Source organism: Ictidomys tridecemlineatus, chromosome 8, assembly GCF_052094955.1.
Source record: "Ictidomys tridecemlineatus isolate mIctTri1 chromosome 8, mIctTri1.hap1, whole genome shotgun sequence".
Lineage (NCBI taxonomy): Eukaryota > Metazoa > Chordata > Mammalia > Rodentia > Sciuridae > Ictidomys > Ictidomys tridecemlineatus.
In genome coordinates, this window is record NC_135484.1 from 34,054,398 (window position 1) to 34,072,985 (window position 18,588).

An 18,588-nucleotide genomic window follows, 5' to 3' on the forward strand; every position below is an offset into this window, starting at 1 on the left:
AATTGTGGAAATTGATTCTGCCTTATTCTGGGTGTCTCCAAGTCTTAATGATATTTGGAGAAAAATGCTCTCCCTTGGGATGAGGTGGGTCAGGTATTCTTCATATCTGTGTGTTGATCTTCCACTATCAAACCACTTCAGCAGCTCTCTAATTCCTTTTTCAAAGTGACATTTTGAAATTGACAGAACAATTGTCCTCCTCCTTCTTTCAGAAATGAAGCGATTTAAACTGTGCATGGTGGCGCATGCCTGTTATCCCAGCAACTTGGGAGGCTGCAGCAGTAGGATCACAAGATTGAGGGTAGCCTCAGCAGCATAGTTAGGACCCATCTCAAAATATAAAGGGCTAGGGGTGTGGCTCAGTGGTTGTTTACCCCCAGCTTCAATCCCAAGTTACACGAAGAAGAAAAGAAGAAGGAGGAGAAGGAGGAGGAAGAGGAGGAAGAGGAGGAGGAGGAAGAGGAGGCGGGGGCAAGCAACTTAAGTACAAAGAGGTCAAAGCCATACTTACTTACACAATTATTACATAACTGAGTTGAAAACAAAAGTCAAAATCCTTGACCTGCAGCCCAGGTTTCTACTATACAATTCTACCTGACTACAGAATCGGACAGATCTAAGCCCATTTGCTGAGAGAACTATCATGGGAGTAAGTCCTCCTTAAATAAGCCTAAACATGAGTTTCTGTTGTGATAGCTTCAATTTACTCATGCTTGCACACAAACAGTATACCAAGTCAGAAGCCTACTGTGCAAGACAAGTTGAATCAATTCAGGTGAAGTTTTACAAATATGACTCAATCTACTAGTAGATCAGAGATAAATAAAATATAACAAGCTTACTGACTTGGGATTCATGCTGACTTTCAGCTCACCTGAAGTGGGGAGGAATTTCAAACCTAAATTGGCTTTTACTTCTTGAACCACAGTGCTTTACTAATAAAGGTGGCGGCAAGCAGTCACCTACTTGGATTTGTTCCTATGTCTGTTCACATAGCCATGGTCTGTGAATGTGTCCTGCATATACAGGGATACCTCAGAAAGCTTCAAACAAAACCAGTGATTTTAAGAAGGGTAGACACTGAAACTGTTTGACATAAATCAGGGAGAAGTGTCTTTGGATTAACTAGCCTGAGAAACAATGTTGACAAAAATAAATAAGCCCCCTAGCCAGTTTTTGTCAATTTGGTTGTCATTCATTTTGAAAGCTAGAGGACTCATCTCTTTGTACTGTTTAAACATCATGACAATCTCTATTTACTAAATGGGAAAAACATAATTAATTCCTAAGTGCAGCTTCTCATCTTTATGGCACTTTAACCCTGCTTCTAGCAGAATTGCCTATGCAAAAGAGGTACATTGTTTGGCAATGGTTTTGTTTATGAATCTGCAGTTTCCTCCTTTGGGAAATGATAATGATGATTATACTTTGCTGAAATGTTACAAGTGAAAGACAAACTAGGCAGCACAAGCAAATAATGGTAGGTGGTATCTGAAATAAAATACCTAATATTGGAGACATTTCTTTGATTAAGGGTCTATCAGTTGTCAGTGTGGGGTCAAACTTGATCATCTAACTGAATCCGATTCAAAAGTAAGATGCCATGATATCTTATGCTATTTGTTATCTACATAGAACAGGAAAAGAGAAAGAGCTCATTTGTATATAGTTTAAGTTAAAATTCTGTCACAATTTTAAAAAGGGAAAACACAGCACCCTACAGTCAGTCAGATATGGGTATTTTTGTGTCAAGCCAGGGCACTCTCATTTAAAAGAAAAAAAAAAACCATGGAGAAAAAGAAAGAGCTAATCTTTGAAAATGTTCTAGGTAATGGGCACTTTATGTAATTATCACATATTATTGTCACAGCAACCCTGAAAACAGGAATTATTATCTGCACATTACAATTAAAATTGACGTTCTACAAACCCCAATCTCTTGCCATATGCACACAACAAGCAAGAGAGCTTGCCGAATTCCTACTCATTTTGGCTCTAAAATCCATACTCTTTCTTCTTATACTATGGGACCATTATAATTTTACAATAGTTTGTACAGGGATGGGTGGTTATTTAAATAAAGAGGCTTGCATTTTTTATTACAAACAACATACTAATAAGACATAAACTAGTTAATTAAGTTATGAAGGAAAATATTTTACAAACCACTTTCTAAACATGAGTACCCTGGAATTGTATCTTTTTGGATTCCTACTATCTGAGCCATTATAAAGGTGACTTTACATTTTAGTATAGCATGTCTCAACCTTGGAGTCATTATTTATTACATATTCTGGCAGAATTGTAAAGGAAACATCAATGATCTGATTTTTTTTCTAAGACAAATTATTTGTGATATTTAAAATTTTAAAGGGCTCATGAACGTCTTTCAGAAAACCAATGCTTATTTTGATCTTGTATTTGAAGGAACAGACCTAGAGATTTTTCCCCCCTTGTACTGGAGATTGAACTCAGGGGTACTTAACCACTGAGCCACTTCCTCCGTCATTATTTATTTATTTTTGTATTTTATTTAGAGACACTGAGTTGCTTAGGGCCTTGCTAAGTTATTGAGGCTGGCTTTGAACTCTTGATCTTCCTGCCTCAGCCTCCCAAGCCTCTGGGATTACAGGCATGTGCCACCACATCTGGCTAAATGTAGAGGTTTTAAAATTCACTTTTTGTTTGTTTGTTTGTTTGTTTGGGGTGTGTGTGTGTGTGTGTGTGTGTGTGTGTGTGTGTGTCTGTTTTGCAGAACAAATTATAGGAATTCATTAAAGCAAAGCAAAACAAAGCTCCCGTAGCTGTGAGGGATATCAAAAAGATTGATGGGGAGCTGCTACTGTCTACGGGTTCATGTGGTACAGTTGAAGATGACTGTTAATCTCATTGGCTACCAGTTAGAGGAAGAGAGCTTCTATCTAGCCCAGTACCAGGTAAGACACCCAGTATCTTCAGACAACCATGCAACCTCTGTCCAATCAAGATATTGCTCACAATTTATTTCCTTTTTTAAAAGAAGTTGTAGCTCCAGATGATGCAAGCCCCAGTTTTGGTAAGATGTTATTTGTAAGCTTCCCACAAAGACTTTGTTATTTGTGTTGGCCTGATCAAGGAAGTTGCCTCAAGCCCCTTCACTTTTCTTGCATATGCATGTTTGCCCCAAGGTAAATGTGGGGACTTGGAAGGTGCAGTTCCTGATTTTACCTGAAGATGGCATCCATCCCAAAGTTGTATGTGATTTGTATGAGAACTCTCTTCAAATTCACAAGCACTGTCATAAAATCCTTTCTACTGACTGGAAAATTTGTGCCATGTATGGCAAATGACTCTTCTTTAAGTGCTAACATGCTGACATGTTCTTCAGATGGTTGAAGATACACCTCTTCTTGGGCTGTGCTGATTCTCAAGCCATTTCCCTAAGGAGGGTAAAAAGTATATCAAGATAAGATTGATAATCAGGCAAAAAAAAGTAAAACAAAAAAAAATCTGTATTTGGATTATTTATCCTACAGATTATTATCAGTAGGTTTTGAATTTCAGGTTGGCTTTCCTTGTTGTTCCATGCATTTTCAGAACACATGAATTTAAATATTCGCTTTCACCAGATGCACTGCAAAGTATAAGCGTCTTGGTTTTGTATGATCCCACTTCCCTCATGAACTAAAATAACAGATAGCTGGCAAGGCCTAAGCATGCATGTGATTATAGGCACCCTGATTTTACACATGAACACAAAAATTATATATTTCAAAAATATTAGTTGATGGTAAATACAATAGAGAAGGAAGCTTTACTTAATTAAGCTATTTGTGTAAAGGACTTCTTTGTACATAAGTAAAACAAATAAAAAAGGTCTATATATAATGATTACAGTAGGAGACTGGCATCATAATAAGGAATATAGATTGACCTTGAACATTAAGGTTGTCCTTGTATTAGTTCATTTATATTAATGACACGTAACTTCTTAATATCTATCTAACTAAAATTCAGACCACTTCATCAATTCTGAAAAATATTCATTTAGAGGAAAAAAAATCTGTCATTCTGTCATTGATCCACATGTTTGAAATGTTTAAGGGAAAGAATAACAGAGGCTGTTTACTAACAGGAGCTAACGGGACTTCTACCTTTCGGAATCATCAATGGGAATGCATGTGCATGCCTTTGAGTATGTGTGACTATGGGGCAAGGGTAGACATAACTGAAAAGGGAAGAGAAAGGGAAGGGAGCACTTCTAGGATTACTCTTGGTTTCCAGAATTTAGGAATTGACTACAAACATCCAAACCCTGAAAGCAGTTTCTCCTATGTTTCATACCTAAATTGGGATTTCAAAGTCAAGCTTTAACTGTAGCCTATAGCTAAATGAACTGGTTTCATTTTTTTTTCACTTATTTATGACTGATATAAACAAGGAAATAGTAAAATCTATGTGGAAGCAAGGGGAGATGGAAAATTTATATAAACTATATAAATCAGCTTTCACCTAAACACTGTCATCATACTTATAGTCACAGAAACATGATCATCATACTCTAAATTTATAAGTCGGGTCCAAAGTTTTCCATTATTATTAGAACCCAGTGAATATATTTAGTTTTCTAGATATGTCCTCAGAGTGAGACATAGGAATTACATCCCCCCAAAAAAAATTTCTAAGTTTGTTTTTTCTTTAGAATTATGTAAATTAATTTCAAACCAACCAGGTAAAAAGAGCCTGAGTAACCTGAAATGACATATGGTGTTCTAGGGTTACAAAGCAATGTGCTTAGTACACTACCTCTAAGAGGACCATCAGCTGGAGAACATACTCTGTATCTTCTTCCGCTTCCTCGAGGTCATATGAGATGATAAATGTCAACTGTCCTCCTACGGCTGGGAGCTACAAGAGAGGAGATGCTTAATTATTATGGCACAGGAGATAGGCTATTAAATCTTATTTTATTTATTATTTTTAAATAATTTTATTTTTCTATAGGGCAGTATTTGGAAGAAGCAGAAATCACCAGAGAACAGAGTGTCGATGACAGACATTTCTTTAGGAGTAATCTTTAAACGAAACCTTACCCATCAACTATAAGCCTGACATAAATATAAATTCATGTACTGTTTCCCCCAGTGTGGCAGGATTGCTGAACAGGTTAAGTTCCATGAAACCAAACACAGCCCTTTCTGTCATCTTCTCGGTCTATAGTATGAGCTTTTTAATTCCCAAACAAATAAGGATCATTGTCAAAATTAGAAGATTTCTATCCATTTTCTATCCACTGTCTTTGGGTCTTATGCAGCCAATGAGGATCTCTCTCCATTTGAAGGGCATTTTACAAAGACCAAAAGCTAGATGAGCTTTTGTTGTTGGTCAAAGGAAAATAAAAAATTAGCACACGGGATGGGGTTGTAGCTCAGTGGTAGAGTGCTTGCCTAGCATGTGTGAGGCACTGGGTTAGATTCTCAGCACCACATATAAATAAAATAAAGGTACATTGAGAACTAAAAAAATAGAAATAAAATAAAATAAAAAGATTAGCACCAAAATTTATATTAAAATGCAATCAAAATTGCCTAAGAAGGTATACTTACCCCTGTCAAACAAATAAGCTTAGTTTGAATGAAGGATATTATTCCCTTTTCATTAAACAAATTTATTTCCTTCTAACATGCAAGCCAAACCTCCTACAATAAGTGCTGGAGGTTTATATTTTCTGTCATTGAGAGTAACCTTGCAGAAACTTAGAAAAAAAAAAAGGAATGCAATATCATTTATAGGACAGGAATCAAAATTGGAGCTGTGAGTGACAGATTCAATGCTAATGCTGCACTTCTTATTTTAAAAATTCTACTCTAGCCTTGTAAATAAAGACATTCATAAAACAAAGTTGATGATTTGTATTCTGCTGTTTGCTCTTTGCTGACATGCAGAGACCCAGCTTTGCAGCCCTTGGCTCTCTGTGGCCCTTCATGGCAGACTCTGACCAGAAAGCAATTCCTGGACAGGCACTGGATAGAGGAGGAGGAGTCCTGATTCCTTTCAGAGTTGTTCCATTGGGACTGCACATAGCTTGCTATGGCTGATTAAACAGGATTTTAAATTGTAGCTCTGCACTGTCTTCTAAGAACTCATTACGTGGTGTTCTAGAAGGAACAGAATTTCTGAAAACTTTTATTTCCCTACTCCACTGAGAAATAGTCCCACTTTAATGTCTTTTCACATATAAAATAATAAATATCTGCCTGGACTATAGCACTTGGCATTATTGTGAGTAATGAGGGGTGAATATATATAAAAGGCTTTGGGTTCTATTAAAAAAGCATCCAAAATTTTACAGAGCATGCTTGTTCAAATCAGCCAGACATTTTCTCAAAAAGAGGAATCCAAAAAGGCAGCAGAAAAAGAAAATGTTTTATATTTTTCAAAGAGGACCGGACTATTTAGAATTTTCTAAAGTAATTAAATTATTAAGTCAAAGGTAGACATTGTTTGGGAAGAACATTAAAATATAGGTCTGTAACACTCCAAAATATTTTGGGCTTCCAAACATATTTTGATTATTTAAAATTTGCATTACATTATTTTTATTGAATATGCTTATCTAAAATTTAAAAATTATATTAAGATTCCTACAGAAAACCAAAGATAAAGAATTTTGAATTAAAGGTAATATTTTATTTTGCTAATAAAAGCCAAAATATATATAATTTGAACATTCAGTTTTAAGACTATATATGAAACAAAAAAGTTCACTTATACTATTTGATTTTTAATATACTTTCTATACCTACTTGAAATATTTATAAAGTCTTATAACACATATATAATATGAGAGAGGAAAGGAAAGGAGAAATGGGGAAAAGAACTAAATAAATATATAAGAAAAGAAATGTCTCATGCAGGTCAGTGATAATGTAAAATACAAGTAAGAAGTAGGCCCTCTATTCACTCTAATATTAATGAAAAATTATGCTTTCACTCATACTTTATAAACCCATGTATTGCAAATTCTTTCAGGCATTTTGATAGTCATATTTTGGAATTAATAGAACATTTTTTGAATCACCTAAAATTTTTCACAAGTTAATCCAATTTACGTCCTGCTAAATTTTGTGAAAGACAGATTGTTTTAAACATTTGTATGGTACTGTTACCAGATACTCTTCCCCATGATAAAAGTACCAATTTGTAGAGTATTAGAATCATCATCTTTTTCCTTAACTCTAAAGGTGCATATTTATAATCATATCTGCATTAACTACTTAGCCAAATACTGATTTCAGTAATTTTTAGAAAGGATGGCTTAAGATATTATCCTACAAATTAGAGATTGTATCCCTAGGAATAGCTCATTCTCAAAGTTTGTTGTTGTTGTTTGTTTTAGTTTTCCTACAAATCTGTAAGAAGTGACATCAAGCATTTCCTAATGTTGCCACTGAATGTGTTTCCTTCAAAGAGTACATACTATTGTGTGGGACACTATAATGAGTCAATTTTAAGAAAACATCTTCTCTTCTGAGGAATATTGATTTTTGGTGGGAAAGCTCTGGGAATATTCAGTCTATGTTGTCCTTTCCTATACCTTTGAATGAAGTCTGTTCTCCATTTCTCCATTCCTCCATATTCCAGATGTCACCTTTGTTAGACTGATCCTTTCCCTTGATTCCACAATCTCTTATAGACCTTTCAGTATCCTAACCCTCACTCTCTTCATCAAATTAAATGTGCACCAGAGTGCAGATCATCAGTTAGCTTCAATTTCTCTTCTAGCAATTATCCATACTTATTTATTACTTTATTGTCAAACTTGGACACACGAAGTATGGCACTATTTTTTTTTTTATTTTCTATCTATCCATCCTTTCTTATTTCATCTCCTGAATCCAGCTGTCCATTTCAATGGAGTAGTGCTCCATTGAAAGAGTGTCTTGATATGCCATTTATAAACTATATAGCAACAATTAATGACCACTTTTAAAATTTTATTTGTAACTGACATCATATTTGTGCATTTTTGTGGGGTACAATGTGAGGTTTTGATAAATGCAAACATCAGTCAGTCATCAAAGCATACTCATTATCTCATACATCTATCATCTCTTTGTGGTAAGAACATTTATATTCCCTCTTCTAGCTATTTTGAAATAATCAGAGCAATATTGTTAACGATAGTTACCCTATCATGCAACAGAACACCAGAGCCCACTCCAGTGGGTAACTGTGTACTCATTGGTCAATTTATCACTGTTCCTTTCTCTTTCCTCCTCTTTACAGACTCTGGTAACAACAATCTACTAACTATATGACATCAGCTCCTTTAAATTTTACACGAATGCTATCATGTATTATTTATCTTTCTGTGCCTGGCTTATTTTACTTAAAAAAATGTCCTCTAGATTTATCCATGTTGCTGGAAATGATGGGATTTCATTTTATAAATGGCTGAATTGTATTCCATTGTGTATATGCATCATGTTACCCATTCATTTTTGATGAATACTTAGGTTGATTCCAAATCTTGGCTATTGAGGATAGTGCTGCAATAAACATAAGAGTGAAGATATCTTTTTACATAGAGTGATTTCATTTCCTTTAGATATATATACCCAATGGTGGGATTGCTATATCATCTGGTAGTTCCATATTTAATGATTTGCATAATATACTTACTGTTTTCCATAATATCTCCACTAATTTACATTACCACTAACAGTGTATCAGAGTTTTTCTTTTTGTGCAGCCACTATTGTATTTATTATTATTTTTTGTTTGTTTTTTTTGACAGCAGCAATTCTAGTTGGGATAAAGCAATGTCTCATTGTGATTTTTCATTTGTATTTCCTGCTGATGAATGATGTTGAACATTTTTTTACATACTTGTCCATATGTCTTCTTTTAGGAAATAACCTATTCAGGTCTTTTGTCCATTTTTAATGGATTATTTGGAGGGTTTGTCTGTTAGTTTTTTTGTTTGTGTTTGTTTGTTTGGTCTTATACTATTGAGTTGTTTGAGTTTCTTATACACTTTGGACATTGATAGTTTGACAGATGCATAGTTGCAAATGTTTTCTGCCATTCTGTAGGTTATCTCTTGACTGATTCATTTCCTGTACAGAAAATTCATACTTTGGTGTAATATCATTTGTCAATTTTTGCTTTGTTTGCTTTGAGGTCTTATCCAAACACATCCTTGCCTGACCAATGTCAGAGAATATTTTCTAGTCGTTTTACCATTTCTGGACTTAAATTGTTTGATATATTTTAAGTTGATGTTTGTTGGGTGGTAAGACAGAGGGGCCTAACTTCATTCTTTTGCATATGGTTATATGGTTTTCCTAGCACCAGTTGTTGAAGATATTGTCGTTTCTCTCTCCATTGTGAATTCTTAGCACCTTTTTCAAAAAATGATTTGGCTGATCATAAGTATGTAAAAACTACCTTTGTCTTTTCCATTCAGTTACATTGGTCTATATTTATGTTAGTATCATGCTGTTTTAGTTACTACAGTTGAGTACTATATTTTGAGGTATTAATCCTTTTGTTTAATTCTATTCTTAATCTTATATGACATGTAATAGTTCTTAAGATTTTTTTATTCCTTTGTCATCCATTACACTCATATTATTTTCCTTGTGTTGGACACAGCTATGCCTTATTTAAATACATTTTAAAAAAATTATTCTATACTCAGTGAGTGACTGTAAGACTCTTTTTCATTGTCCTTTTGTTGTCATTTCATATGGACTCCTCTCTCATGGACTGAACTACAACTAACCTAGTTCCTCAATCGACGTCTTTTGGCCTAGGCTTTGTCCCTGTATTAATCTGCTCAAGCCACTATAATAAAGTATCAGAAACCAAGTAGCTTAAATAACAAAAATTTATTTTCATAAAGTGCTGGAGTATCACTATGTACTATATATCTATGCTAAGCAAAGTTTTCAGTGGATACCAGGTAAGGTAGAACATGTCTGTAATCCCAGTGACTTAGGAGGCTTAGGCAGGAGAATTGCAAGTTTGAGGTCAGCTTCAGCAACTAAGTGACACCCTGTTTCAAAATATGATAAAAAGGGCTAAGCATCTAGCTAAGGTCATTCCTAGGTTTAATCCCCAGTAACACACAAATAAAAAAGCAAGAACTGCAAAAAAAATAATGTGGAATAGAAATTAAGGGTAGCATTGTATGGTCAGATACTTGGGTTTGGGAATTTGTATACAGTTGGCCCTCTGTATTTTCGGGTTCTACATCTGGAGGTTCAACCAATTTTTTGTTTGTTTTAGATATACATTTCAGTAGAATGCATTTTGACATACATGTATAATGTGGGGCTTGGTATACTCAATTTGTGAATTTTATCTTTGAGACTTTCAGATTATATAAAAACATCAGTCAATAATCAAATAAGGTATCTAGCATACTCATTATCTCATTTGGGGAAAATACTGATTTATGTAAATTTTTTCAGTATTGTACATGCAGACAATAGAACATTTCATTTCCTCTAACTATTGAGGAACTAACCTGTTATCTTTCTATTGGCTAGAGAAACATGGTTTTCCACAGGTAGAAGGAAGTGCAATTTTGTTTACATCAATGCAATTATTATGTTTACTGGGAGAAAGGGAGTATACACACAAGAGATGAAAGGATGTATCCCTTTCAAAGAGAAAGTTAATTTACTCAGAATAATTCATTCCATAAGGACCCCCACAAGACAGCCTTTTACCTCTCTCTCCATATGTACTAAGGGATATTTTCTTCAGAGGGATTCAGATATCAAATTGAGAAGGAATTTCCCACTGTAAACAGAGGAGCAGCACCCATGGATTCCTGGAGATAGTTCAGAGTTAAGCCCTTCATTCTCCAGATCCTCAGCTTCACCTCATTAAGAAAAGAACAATACAAATAGCTGTTCCCCACGAGTACCTGTTTTAATTTTACCTTCAGGGGAAAGAAACAGCTTGTTTGCAAGTAACATTGTAGTTACTATGCACTATATAACCTAATGTCACACATAACAATAGAGCGTGCCTGGCACACATTGCATTAAAGATTTAATGAGGCAAGGAAGTTTTCCCTCATGAGTGGAAAGAGCTAAAGGTAATTCATATACCTAAGCTTTACCAAAGTATTTTGTATGAGGCTGCTTGTGTTCGACCTTCTTTTTCCTCCCCTAATCTCAAGAAATATGAATTGCGGGATGAAGGATGGAATAACCTATTGAGGATAATGTATCTGGAGAAGAAATACATTTCATAAAATAAGCCTGGGATATTCAGTTCTCTGATGTCAGATTATCATCACTGTTATCCCACTAAATGGAGTTTAAAACCTAATATTTGCTTTTGCTTACCAGAACAAATACTTCAAGAGGGCTATACTAAAGTCAGATGAGGAAAAGGCTTTGTAATACTGAGCAGGATAAATTAAGCATATCTGCCAGTTTCCATTTAGCATCCCAAACAGGGCAAGTGATTCATCTCTCTAGATTTGGAAGCCTCATAGCATTAACTCAAAAGGTATCCCTCCCAGAAAAGTGTTTATTAATGCATCTATTCAAGGAGATTTCTTTTAACATAGACAAAGTATTCTGCTTCAAGGTTTTATTGTGTTCTTCCATACAATTATAACACTGAAATAGGAGCATGTATTTTTTTTTAATTCAAAGGTTGATAATTATTAGAATAGAACAAAGGCAAGAGGAAATAGAATTGCAGAGGGGCAGAATTAATATAGACATTCTGAAAGTTGATCACTTTTAGTCCATAGAAAATGGACTGGACTAGGAGTTGTGGGTGTCAAGCAGAGATAGTATATCCTAGAAAAATTGCTTTAGAAGGCAATAGACTAGATTATGGAGTCTAGGAGGGACAAGGAAGAAACGCTTGGGGATATGTCCTTCCTGCCCCCTTTTCTTCTTGCTTTTCCTGACTTCTTTATTTCTTTTCCTCCTTTTTTCCTTCTTCTCTTTTATGGTAACCACTACCCAGTTTTATAGTGTGGTGTTTTTTCTTTCTTTTTCCCCACATGTGCAGGACTTAGAATTGGTTGGGGTAAGAGGATTGAGTTTGCGACTGTTCTTTGACTTGACCACTATAATCAGTCCGATCTGATGATTGTGCATTCGTCTCTGTTTGGTATCATCTACATTTACTAAGTATGAAGTGGTGATTAGAATTATTAATGTGACAAGGCCAAGCACAGAGTTCTTAGACGGATGTGTGGAGAGACTCCCTTAGCGTAACCTGCCCTGATGGACTAAGTGGTGTCCTCCTAGCTTCCATTGCCAGTTGAATTCCCTGGTAATATTTACTTCTCTCACAATTCACTCTAACTCTGCAAATTCATATTGACGACATTCTAGTCAATATTAACATGCTGCATTTCTTTTGGATAAAGATAAGAGATATTCACTATAATGTTTCGATTGACGGGAGGTGGGAGTAATTGTGAGAGACATATATAGAGAAGCTGAGAGGCCAATGTGTTTCCCATGTGAGTTTTTGTTAAATTGCTTCTTCACTTGAATAAGACTGACTAGTCCTCAGCATAAATTTCCTGTCATCTGTGTAACAAAATAAGACCAAGTTATACTTTCCATGCACTCAGTTATAATTCAAGGCAACTAGAATTTCAAGAGTTTTATCAGATCAGAATACTTTTGGTTGGAATTGAAAAACCAGACAATCAGTGGTTCTCCTAAAATAAGAAATCCAGCAAAATTTGGTAGACAAACTGATTTTTAAGATACAGCAAATAGATATTAGTGGGTTTTTTTTTTCATTTTTTAGTTGTCAATAGACCTTTATTTTATATATTTATATGGGGTGCTAAGAATCAAACCCAGTGCCTTGCACATGCTAGATAGGCACTCTACCACTGAGCTACCAGTTTAGCCCCAGATATTAATCCCCCCCCCCCCGACTTATCTTTTATGAACAGATCTGTTTGCGGGTTTTTAACAATACAAGGACTCTGTGATTAGATTTGCTAAACATTGCACAAAAATGATGCAGTACTTAAAAAGCCAACATCTCATTCAATAAAATAACATTTAAGGTTTTCTTTAAGTTTTCTGACTTAGAGAATTACTCATTAATTTGTGACATGCCCTGATAAAATCTTGAGTTGAAACAGTATAATCTCAACAGATGTTGAGTAAGGGTAGCAGCCAAATTCTCAAAACTGTTTTGTGTTCTCAGGCCCAGACTCAAAAACAGGGTCTTTGCAACAGCTGTTTATTTTCCATTTACTCACTTTCTGTTTGGATAGAACATTCCATTGGTCCTCTCGCTATGAGATAGATTAATTTATGTGTAAATATTCTGTACCAAAAATACATGTAATACATAATTAAACATTGATCTAATTGAATAAACCATAAATTCTGGTTTCATTTACACACAGGTTGCTTATTGACTAAGGCTTAAATTTTTTTCAAGGTCCCTGCCAAGAAAATGGAAAACTGCATGCCCGTGATATACTATATTGATAATGATTAAAATAGCAGAATACATTTTAATGCAAGCTCCATTAAGGTAAAAGAATCAGATTTTTGATTCTTAGATAAATGACAAATGGGCAAACAGAAAATGAATAATCCTTGTGGAAAATGTATAGGAATACTGTGTGTATGTGTGTGTGTGTGTGTGTGTGTGTGTGTGTGTGAGAGAGAGAGAGAGAGAGAGAGAGACAGAGACAGAGACAGAGACAGAGAGAGAGCACTGAGAGAGATTAGCATTGCTATTTTCTTTTGAATGTAAATTTTAGTTAACCTTTCTCTCACTGCTTGAGGATTTTCTTTTTTTCTTTTAAGAAAGTATTATTACCTTGGGTAGTATGTTGCTGCTGTAGAGCTCTTTCCCCATTCTTTGCAAAGGGAAAAAACAAGTGTAGAAAACAGTTTTCATCTTGCCAGTAGGCAGACCTCAATACTAGGTCCTTTAACAGGCCTGAATATGGATTGGTGTGCTATATGTTCCAATGAGTTCAATTAATTTCAAGTTTCCGTTATTCAGATAGACGGTACTTTGAAAGAGCAGTGAACTTATTTTCCATAAAAGCAGAAGCCAGAACATCAGACTTGAAATACTATTTGGATTTGATGCTAAATGTTATTGATCTACCACTATTTCCTTTTCTCTCTCAACCCATTCACAAACTGCAAGGTGGTTCTTTATTACAACTGTAGAAGCAGCTGTGAATTTTAGAAGATAAGATTCCCAAAGGTGCAATGGATACTAAGTCACACTCCAGAGTAGAATCAACAGGCTAATAAATACATCCAAGTGTCTTCCAGAATAAACAGATGGAGTTGTGCTATTATCTGTCATGCCTATTAATACATGTTATATATAAATCACAGAAAAGATGAAGCTCATTCTTGGAGCTTTTAAAGTCCTAGTTTTGATTTTGATTCTGCCTTTCAGGGCTTTCTGGCCATTGGGAAAGCATTTTATGCTTTCAGAGCTTCAGTTAATTGTCACTAAAATGAGCTGAATTACACCTTCCTCAGAAATCTGTTTTGAGGGTGACATGAGCAAATACATATAAAACTCCTCACCTGGCACCTAGCATGTGGTATGCATTGAATAAATGTTGCCAGTCTTAATGTCTAAATAAGTATAGTTTTCAAAATTAATATACCACAAATACTTCACAGTAATGGCAATGATATTTATTTCATGATTCTAAATGCACTTTAAAAACCTAAAGGTTTCTGGGAGAGAGCATGGCAATGGCAGCACTCAGGCCTCATTCACATCTGAATGCTCCCCTATGGTACTTTGCATAAGCATTTCACAGAGAGAAGATCCTGCATAAATATCTGCTGCATTTTAATCAGGTTCATCACCATATGTCCTTTCAATGTACTATGCACAGAGAGAGCATAAAAAACTAGGATAAATTTGTATTACCTCATGAGATACCTGAGAGTGATTATTAAAGTATGTCTTTATTAGTTTCTCTATTCTTATCCCAAGTTGATGTGTCTATTTAAGCATTTTGGTTATTTGAGCCTTCTGTACTGCTGACCAGTAAACCATAAATGCATTTGTTTTAAAGTAAGGAACCTTTAGCATTTGGAAAGTCTGATCTGCTGTTGAAGGAGGAAAAATCAATATTTAAGTCATTTAGACATTTATACACATAAATCAACTATATGGCATTACTTTTTGCCAGCTTCTATATACTAGGATAATAATGTAAATTCCAGCACCCAACACATATTTAATAAGTCATAAATATATTTTCAACATAATGATATATAAGCAAAGGACATATTCTAAGCAGAAGAAATCTAGTGTGCAGATTTGAAGAAGCAGTGGTCTAGCTGCAGTCATAGCTAGGCAGAGCACATCCAGGGTGCTGTGATCAATTCTTGACACCACCATTTAAGAGAGTAGTTGACAAATTAGAGTTCATCCAAAGAGGTGTGACTAGGATGCTGATGGTGCCAACAGCTGAGCATGAGGTTTAGAAAGGTAATGCGAGTATTTAACCTCAAAAAGAGAAGACTTAAAGAAAACAGCATTTTCTTTTTTCTGAATGGTTTGAAGATTTATCAAGCATAAAAGGAAAGGAACTTGCTCTTTATAGTGTAGAAATAGATTCTATGGAATAAAATGTCATGGAAGGGGGCATATTTTTCTTCAATATGAAAATTAACTTCTAATATCTAGAGCTGTTGAAAATGGGGAGCGACCCTGTGTAGGGCAACCATATCTCTGAAGGTAGACGAATAGAGTCCCATTAGTCTAGGAGGATAGGAAAGAAATTCCCACATCCACTGAGAGGTTGGATTAGATCTGATCTCACTGCACAACTTGTAATTCCACCATACTGTTTTACAGCTAATTTATTAACAGTAGGTTACTTAAATATTAGAGTTAACCCTCTGCAAGTTTTATTTTAGAACACTAGAATAGTAATGAGCTTTATGTACACCTGCTCCCAGTTCTGTGATTTTAGAACAAAATCATATATAGGACAGAACAACACATTTCCCTAAGAGAAAATGATTTGTACCGACAGCACCAGAAAGAGGGTAGCACAGTGGAGAAAGCACCGCTCTTAAGCTAGACTGCCTGCAGTAAAATATCCAGCTCTGCCACTTATTAGCTCTGTGTGACCAGAGCAAATTATTTGGCCTCTCTTATTCTAGAAGAAAATGGGGATGATACAACAGTAACTGCCACCTAGGGTTGTTGGAAGGATTCAAATTAATAATCTAGAACAGTGCTTGCTGTGTTGTAAATGTTTAGTAGAGATGAGGTGTGACCATTGTTCTTGTTATTGTGAGTACCTTATAAAACGTCTCCATAATTTTGTAACTTTCCAAAGCAAGGTACTCTGACAACCACATACATCGTTGTAACAAATCAATATGAACCAGGGTTTTTAAATTTAAAAGAAAATTTGAAAAAAAAGTATGCAAAAATTACTGTTTTATTTTAGCAAGAAATAAATAATATAAAATACAGGTAGGTCTCAACGAAGAAGGAGACCCAGGCAGTCATGGTGGCACACAACTGTAAGCCACTTGGAGGTGGAGGTAGGAGGATCTCAAGTTTGAGGCCAGTTTGGGCAAGTTAGTGAGGCCAGGTCAGGTTGGGAAACAAAAAGGGCTGGGCATGTAGCTCAGTGGCAGAGCACCCTCCCCATAGCCCCCACATTTAATTCTTAGTACCAAGGGGGAAAAAAAGAGAGATTGGATTATTGTTCTATAGATGATCAAAGCTAACATTTGCATGTAACTTCAGAATTTTTGAAGCACACTTCGTAATTATTTCATTTAATTTCCAAATATAGTATAGGTTAGTTATTATTCTACTGTGTGGATGTATAAATTGAAGCGCTGAGGTTGAAATGTTCAAGGTTACAGTGTTATTTTAGTGATTTTGATATATATCTTTGATTTATTTATTCACCTTTTTAACGCTTCTCTCAAGATTGTCTTTGTCTCTCTCTCTCTCTCTCTCTCTCTCTCTCTCTCTCTCTCTCTCTCTCTCACACACACACACACACACACACACACACCTAAAATACACTCAAACACTGTCAATGGACATGATGTGTCAATAATTCAAAGATAAATGTGCAAAAGAATAAGACCTACTCATTCTAAACTTCATCCATATATTTATTGTATGACTTTGGGTAAAGCAATTTATCTTTGAAGTAAAAGTTATTTTGTATCTAAGAGGGAATGAAAAATGATCCCTTGGAAAAAACTTTAATAATGATTCATGAGAAACATGTATAAAGCCTATTCTTCATTTACTATATCAAGCATACAGGATTGTTTAAAACACGATCTCTTTCTTCTCCTAATTATTCTGAGAATTCAATAAATTAAAAATAGGCTTTGTAAATTTGTGCTGTGTATAAAAAAATATACCATTTCTTAACATTAAAATGTACCATTTTCATTAATTCTAAAAGTAAAATGTTGCTACTATGCTATTTTTCACCCACTGAATTGACAAACATCCAAAAGTTTGAGAATATACTCTATTAATAAGGGGTTTAGGGAAACAAATACTCATATATAAAATATATGAGATCAACTTGACAACACATGTTAAAATTATAAATGAATACATATTTCAACATAGAAATTTCACTTTCAGAAATTCATTCAACAGTTATACTGACACATGTAGACTATAACTGGGTTCATGTTTATTCATTGAAACAATGTTTATAGGGGAAAAATACTTAAAATACCCTTATGTCCATCAATAGCAACAGGTAATAGATATGTTAATAATAATACTGATGGACATGATAGCTAACTTATATTGTTCTAACTTATATTCTTCACCCTCTCTGAAGATACAATCATATTTGCATGTATTAATTTATTTAATTCTCAACACAGAACTTTGTGATAAGGCATATTATTATTATTGTTACATTCATTTTAGAGACCAGAAAAGTGAAGTGTTAAATGATTCATAGATTATTCAAGGTTTCAAAGGTACTGGTTGGTGAAACCAGGATTTGATCCATCATAGTCTAGCACTATGGTCAATGTTTAACCTCTACTTAGAGCACTGAACAAACAGAAAAAACTACCCCCCCCCAAAAAAAATTTATATATTAACTGCTGGGAAAACTAGGTATTAGCATGAAATTGGTTTTAAATTATATTAAATGAAAGCAAATTATACTGTGCTTATATAATGTGTATAGCATGTTAGCATTATATAAAATGATGGGAAAGCTATTCATATGCCTGTATGTATGTGAGTGTATAAGTGTATGCATGTAAATCCATGAGAGTATACATTATCTATTAAGACACAGAAGTGCAGAAGTAGTGAAAAGTTAACCCCCAAATACATAGTAGCTATTATTTCAATTTTATTTATTCCTCAGTTAATTTTATCAGCTGGAATGACTGCTACCTGGAAAATCAGCACTTCTACCTGGAATTGCAAGTGAAATATTTGATTTCAGCACTTGGAGATGCATGATTATCTAACAAAAAATTATGTTTTATAAAGAGTGCCTTTAAAATATATTCAAAGGAATTTCTAGTAGAGTGGCATTGAGAAAACACAGTGAAAGTGAATCCCCCAGTGTTA

The 18,588-nt window shown here is 34.7% G+C and overlaps 1 protein-coding gene across 1 annotated transcript in view; it reads right to left on the reverse strand.

The window, feature by feature from the left end:
* Positions 1-18,588, reverse strand: part of Lama2 (laminin subunit alpha 2) — a 572,217-nt gene that overhangs the window by 250,709 nt on the left and 302,920 nt on the right. The window contains exons 13-14 of the mRNA XM_078019194.1: positions 4,786-4,887; positions 3,208-3,419 (exon numbers count right to left, since the gene is read on the reverse strand). Coding sequence (XP_077875320.1) covers positions 3,208-3,419; positions 4,786-4,887 — 314 coding nt within the window. The remainder of the gene's footprint in view (positions 1-3,207; positions 3,420-4,785; positions 4,888-18,588) is intronic.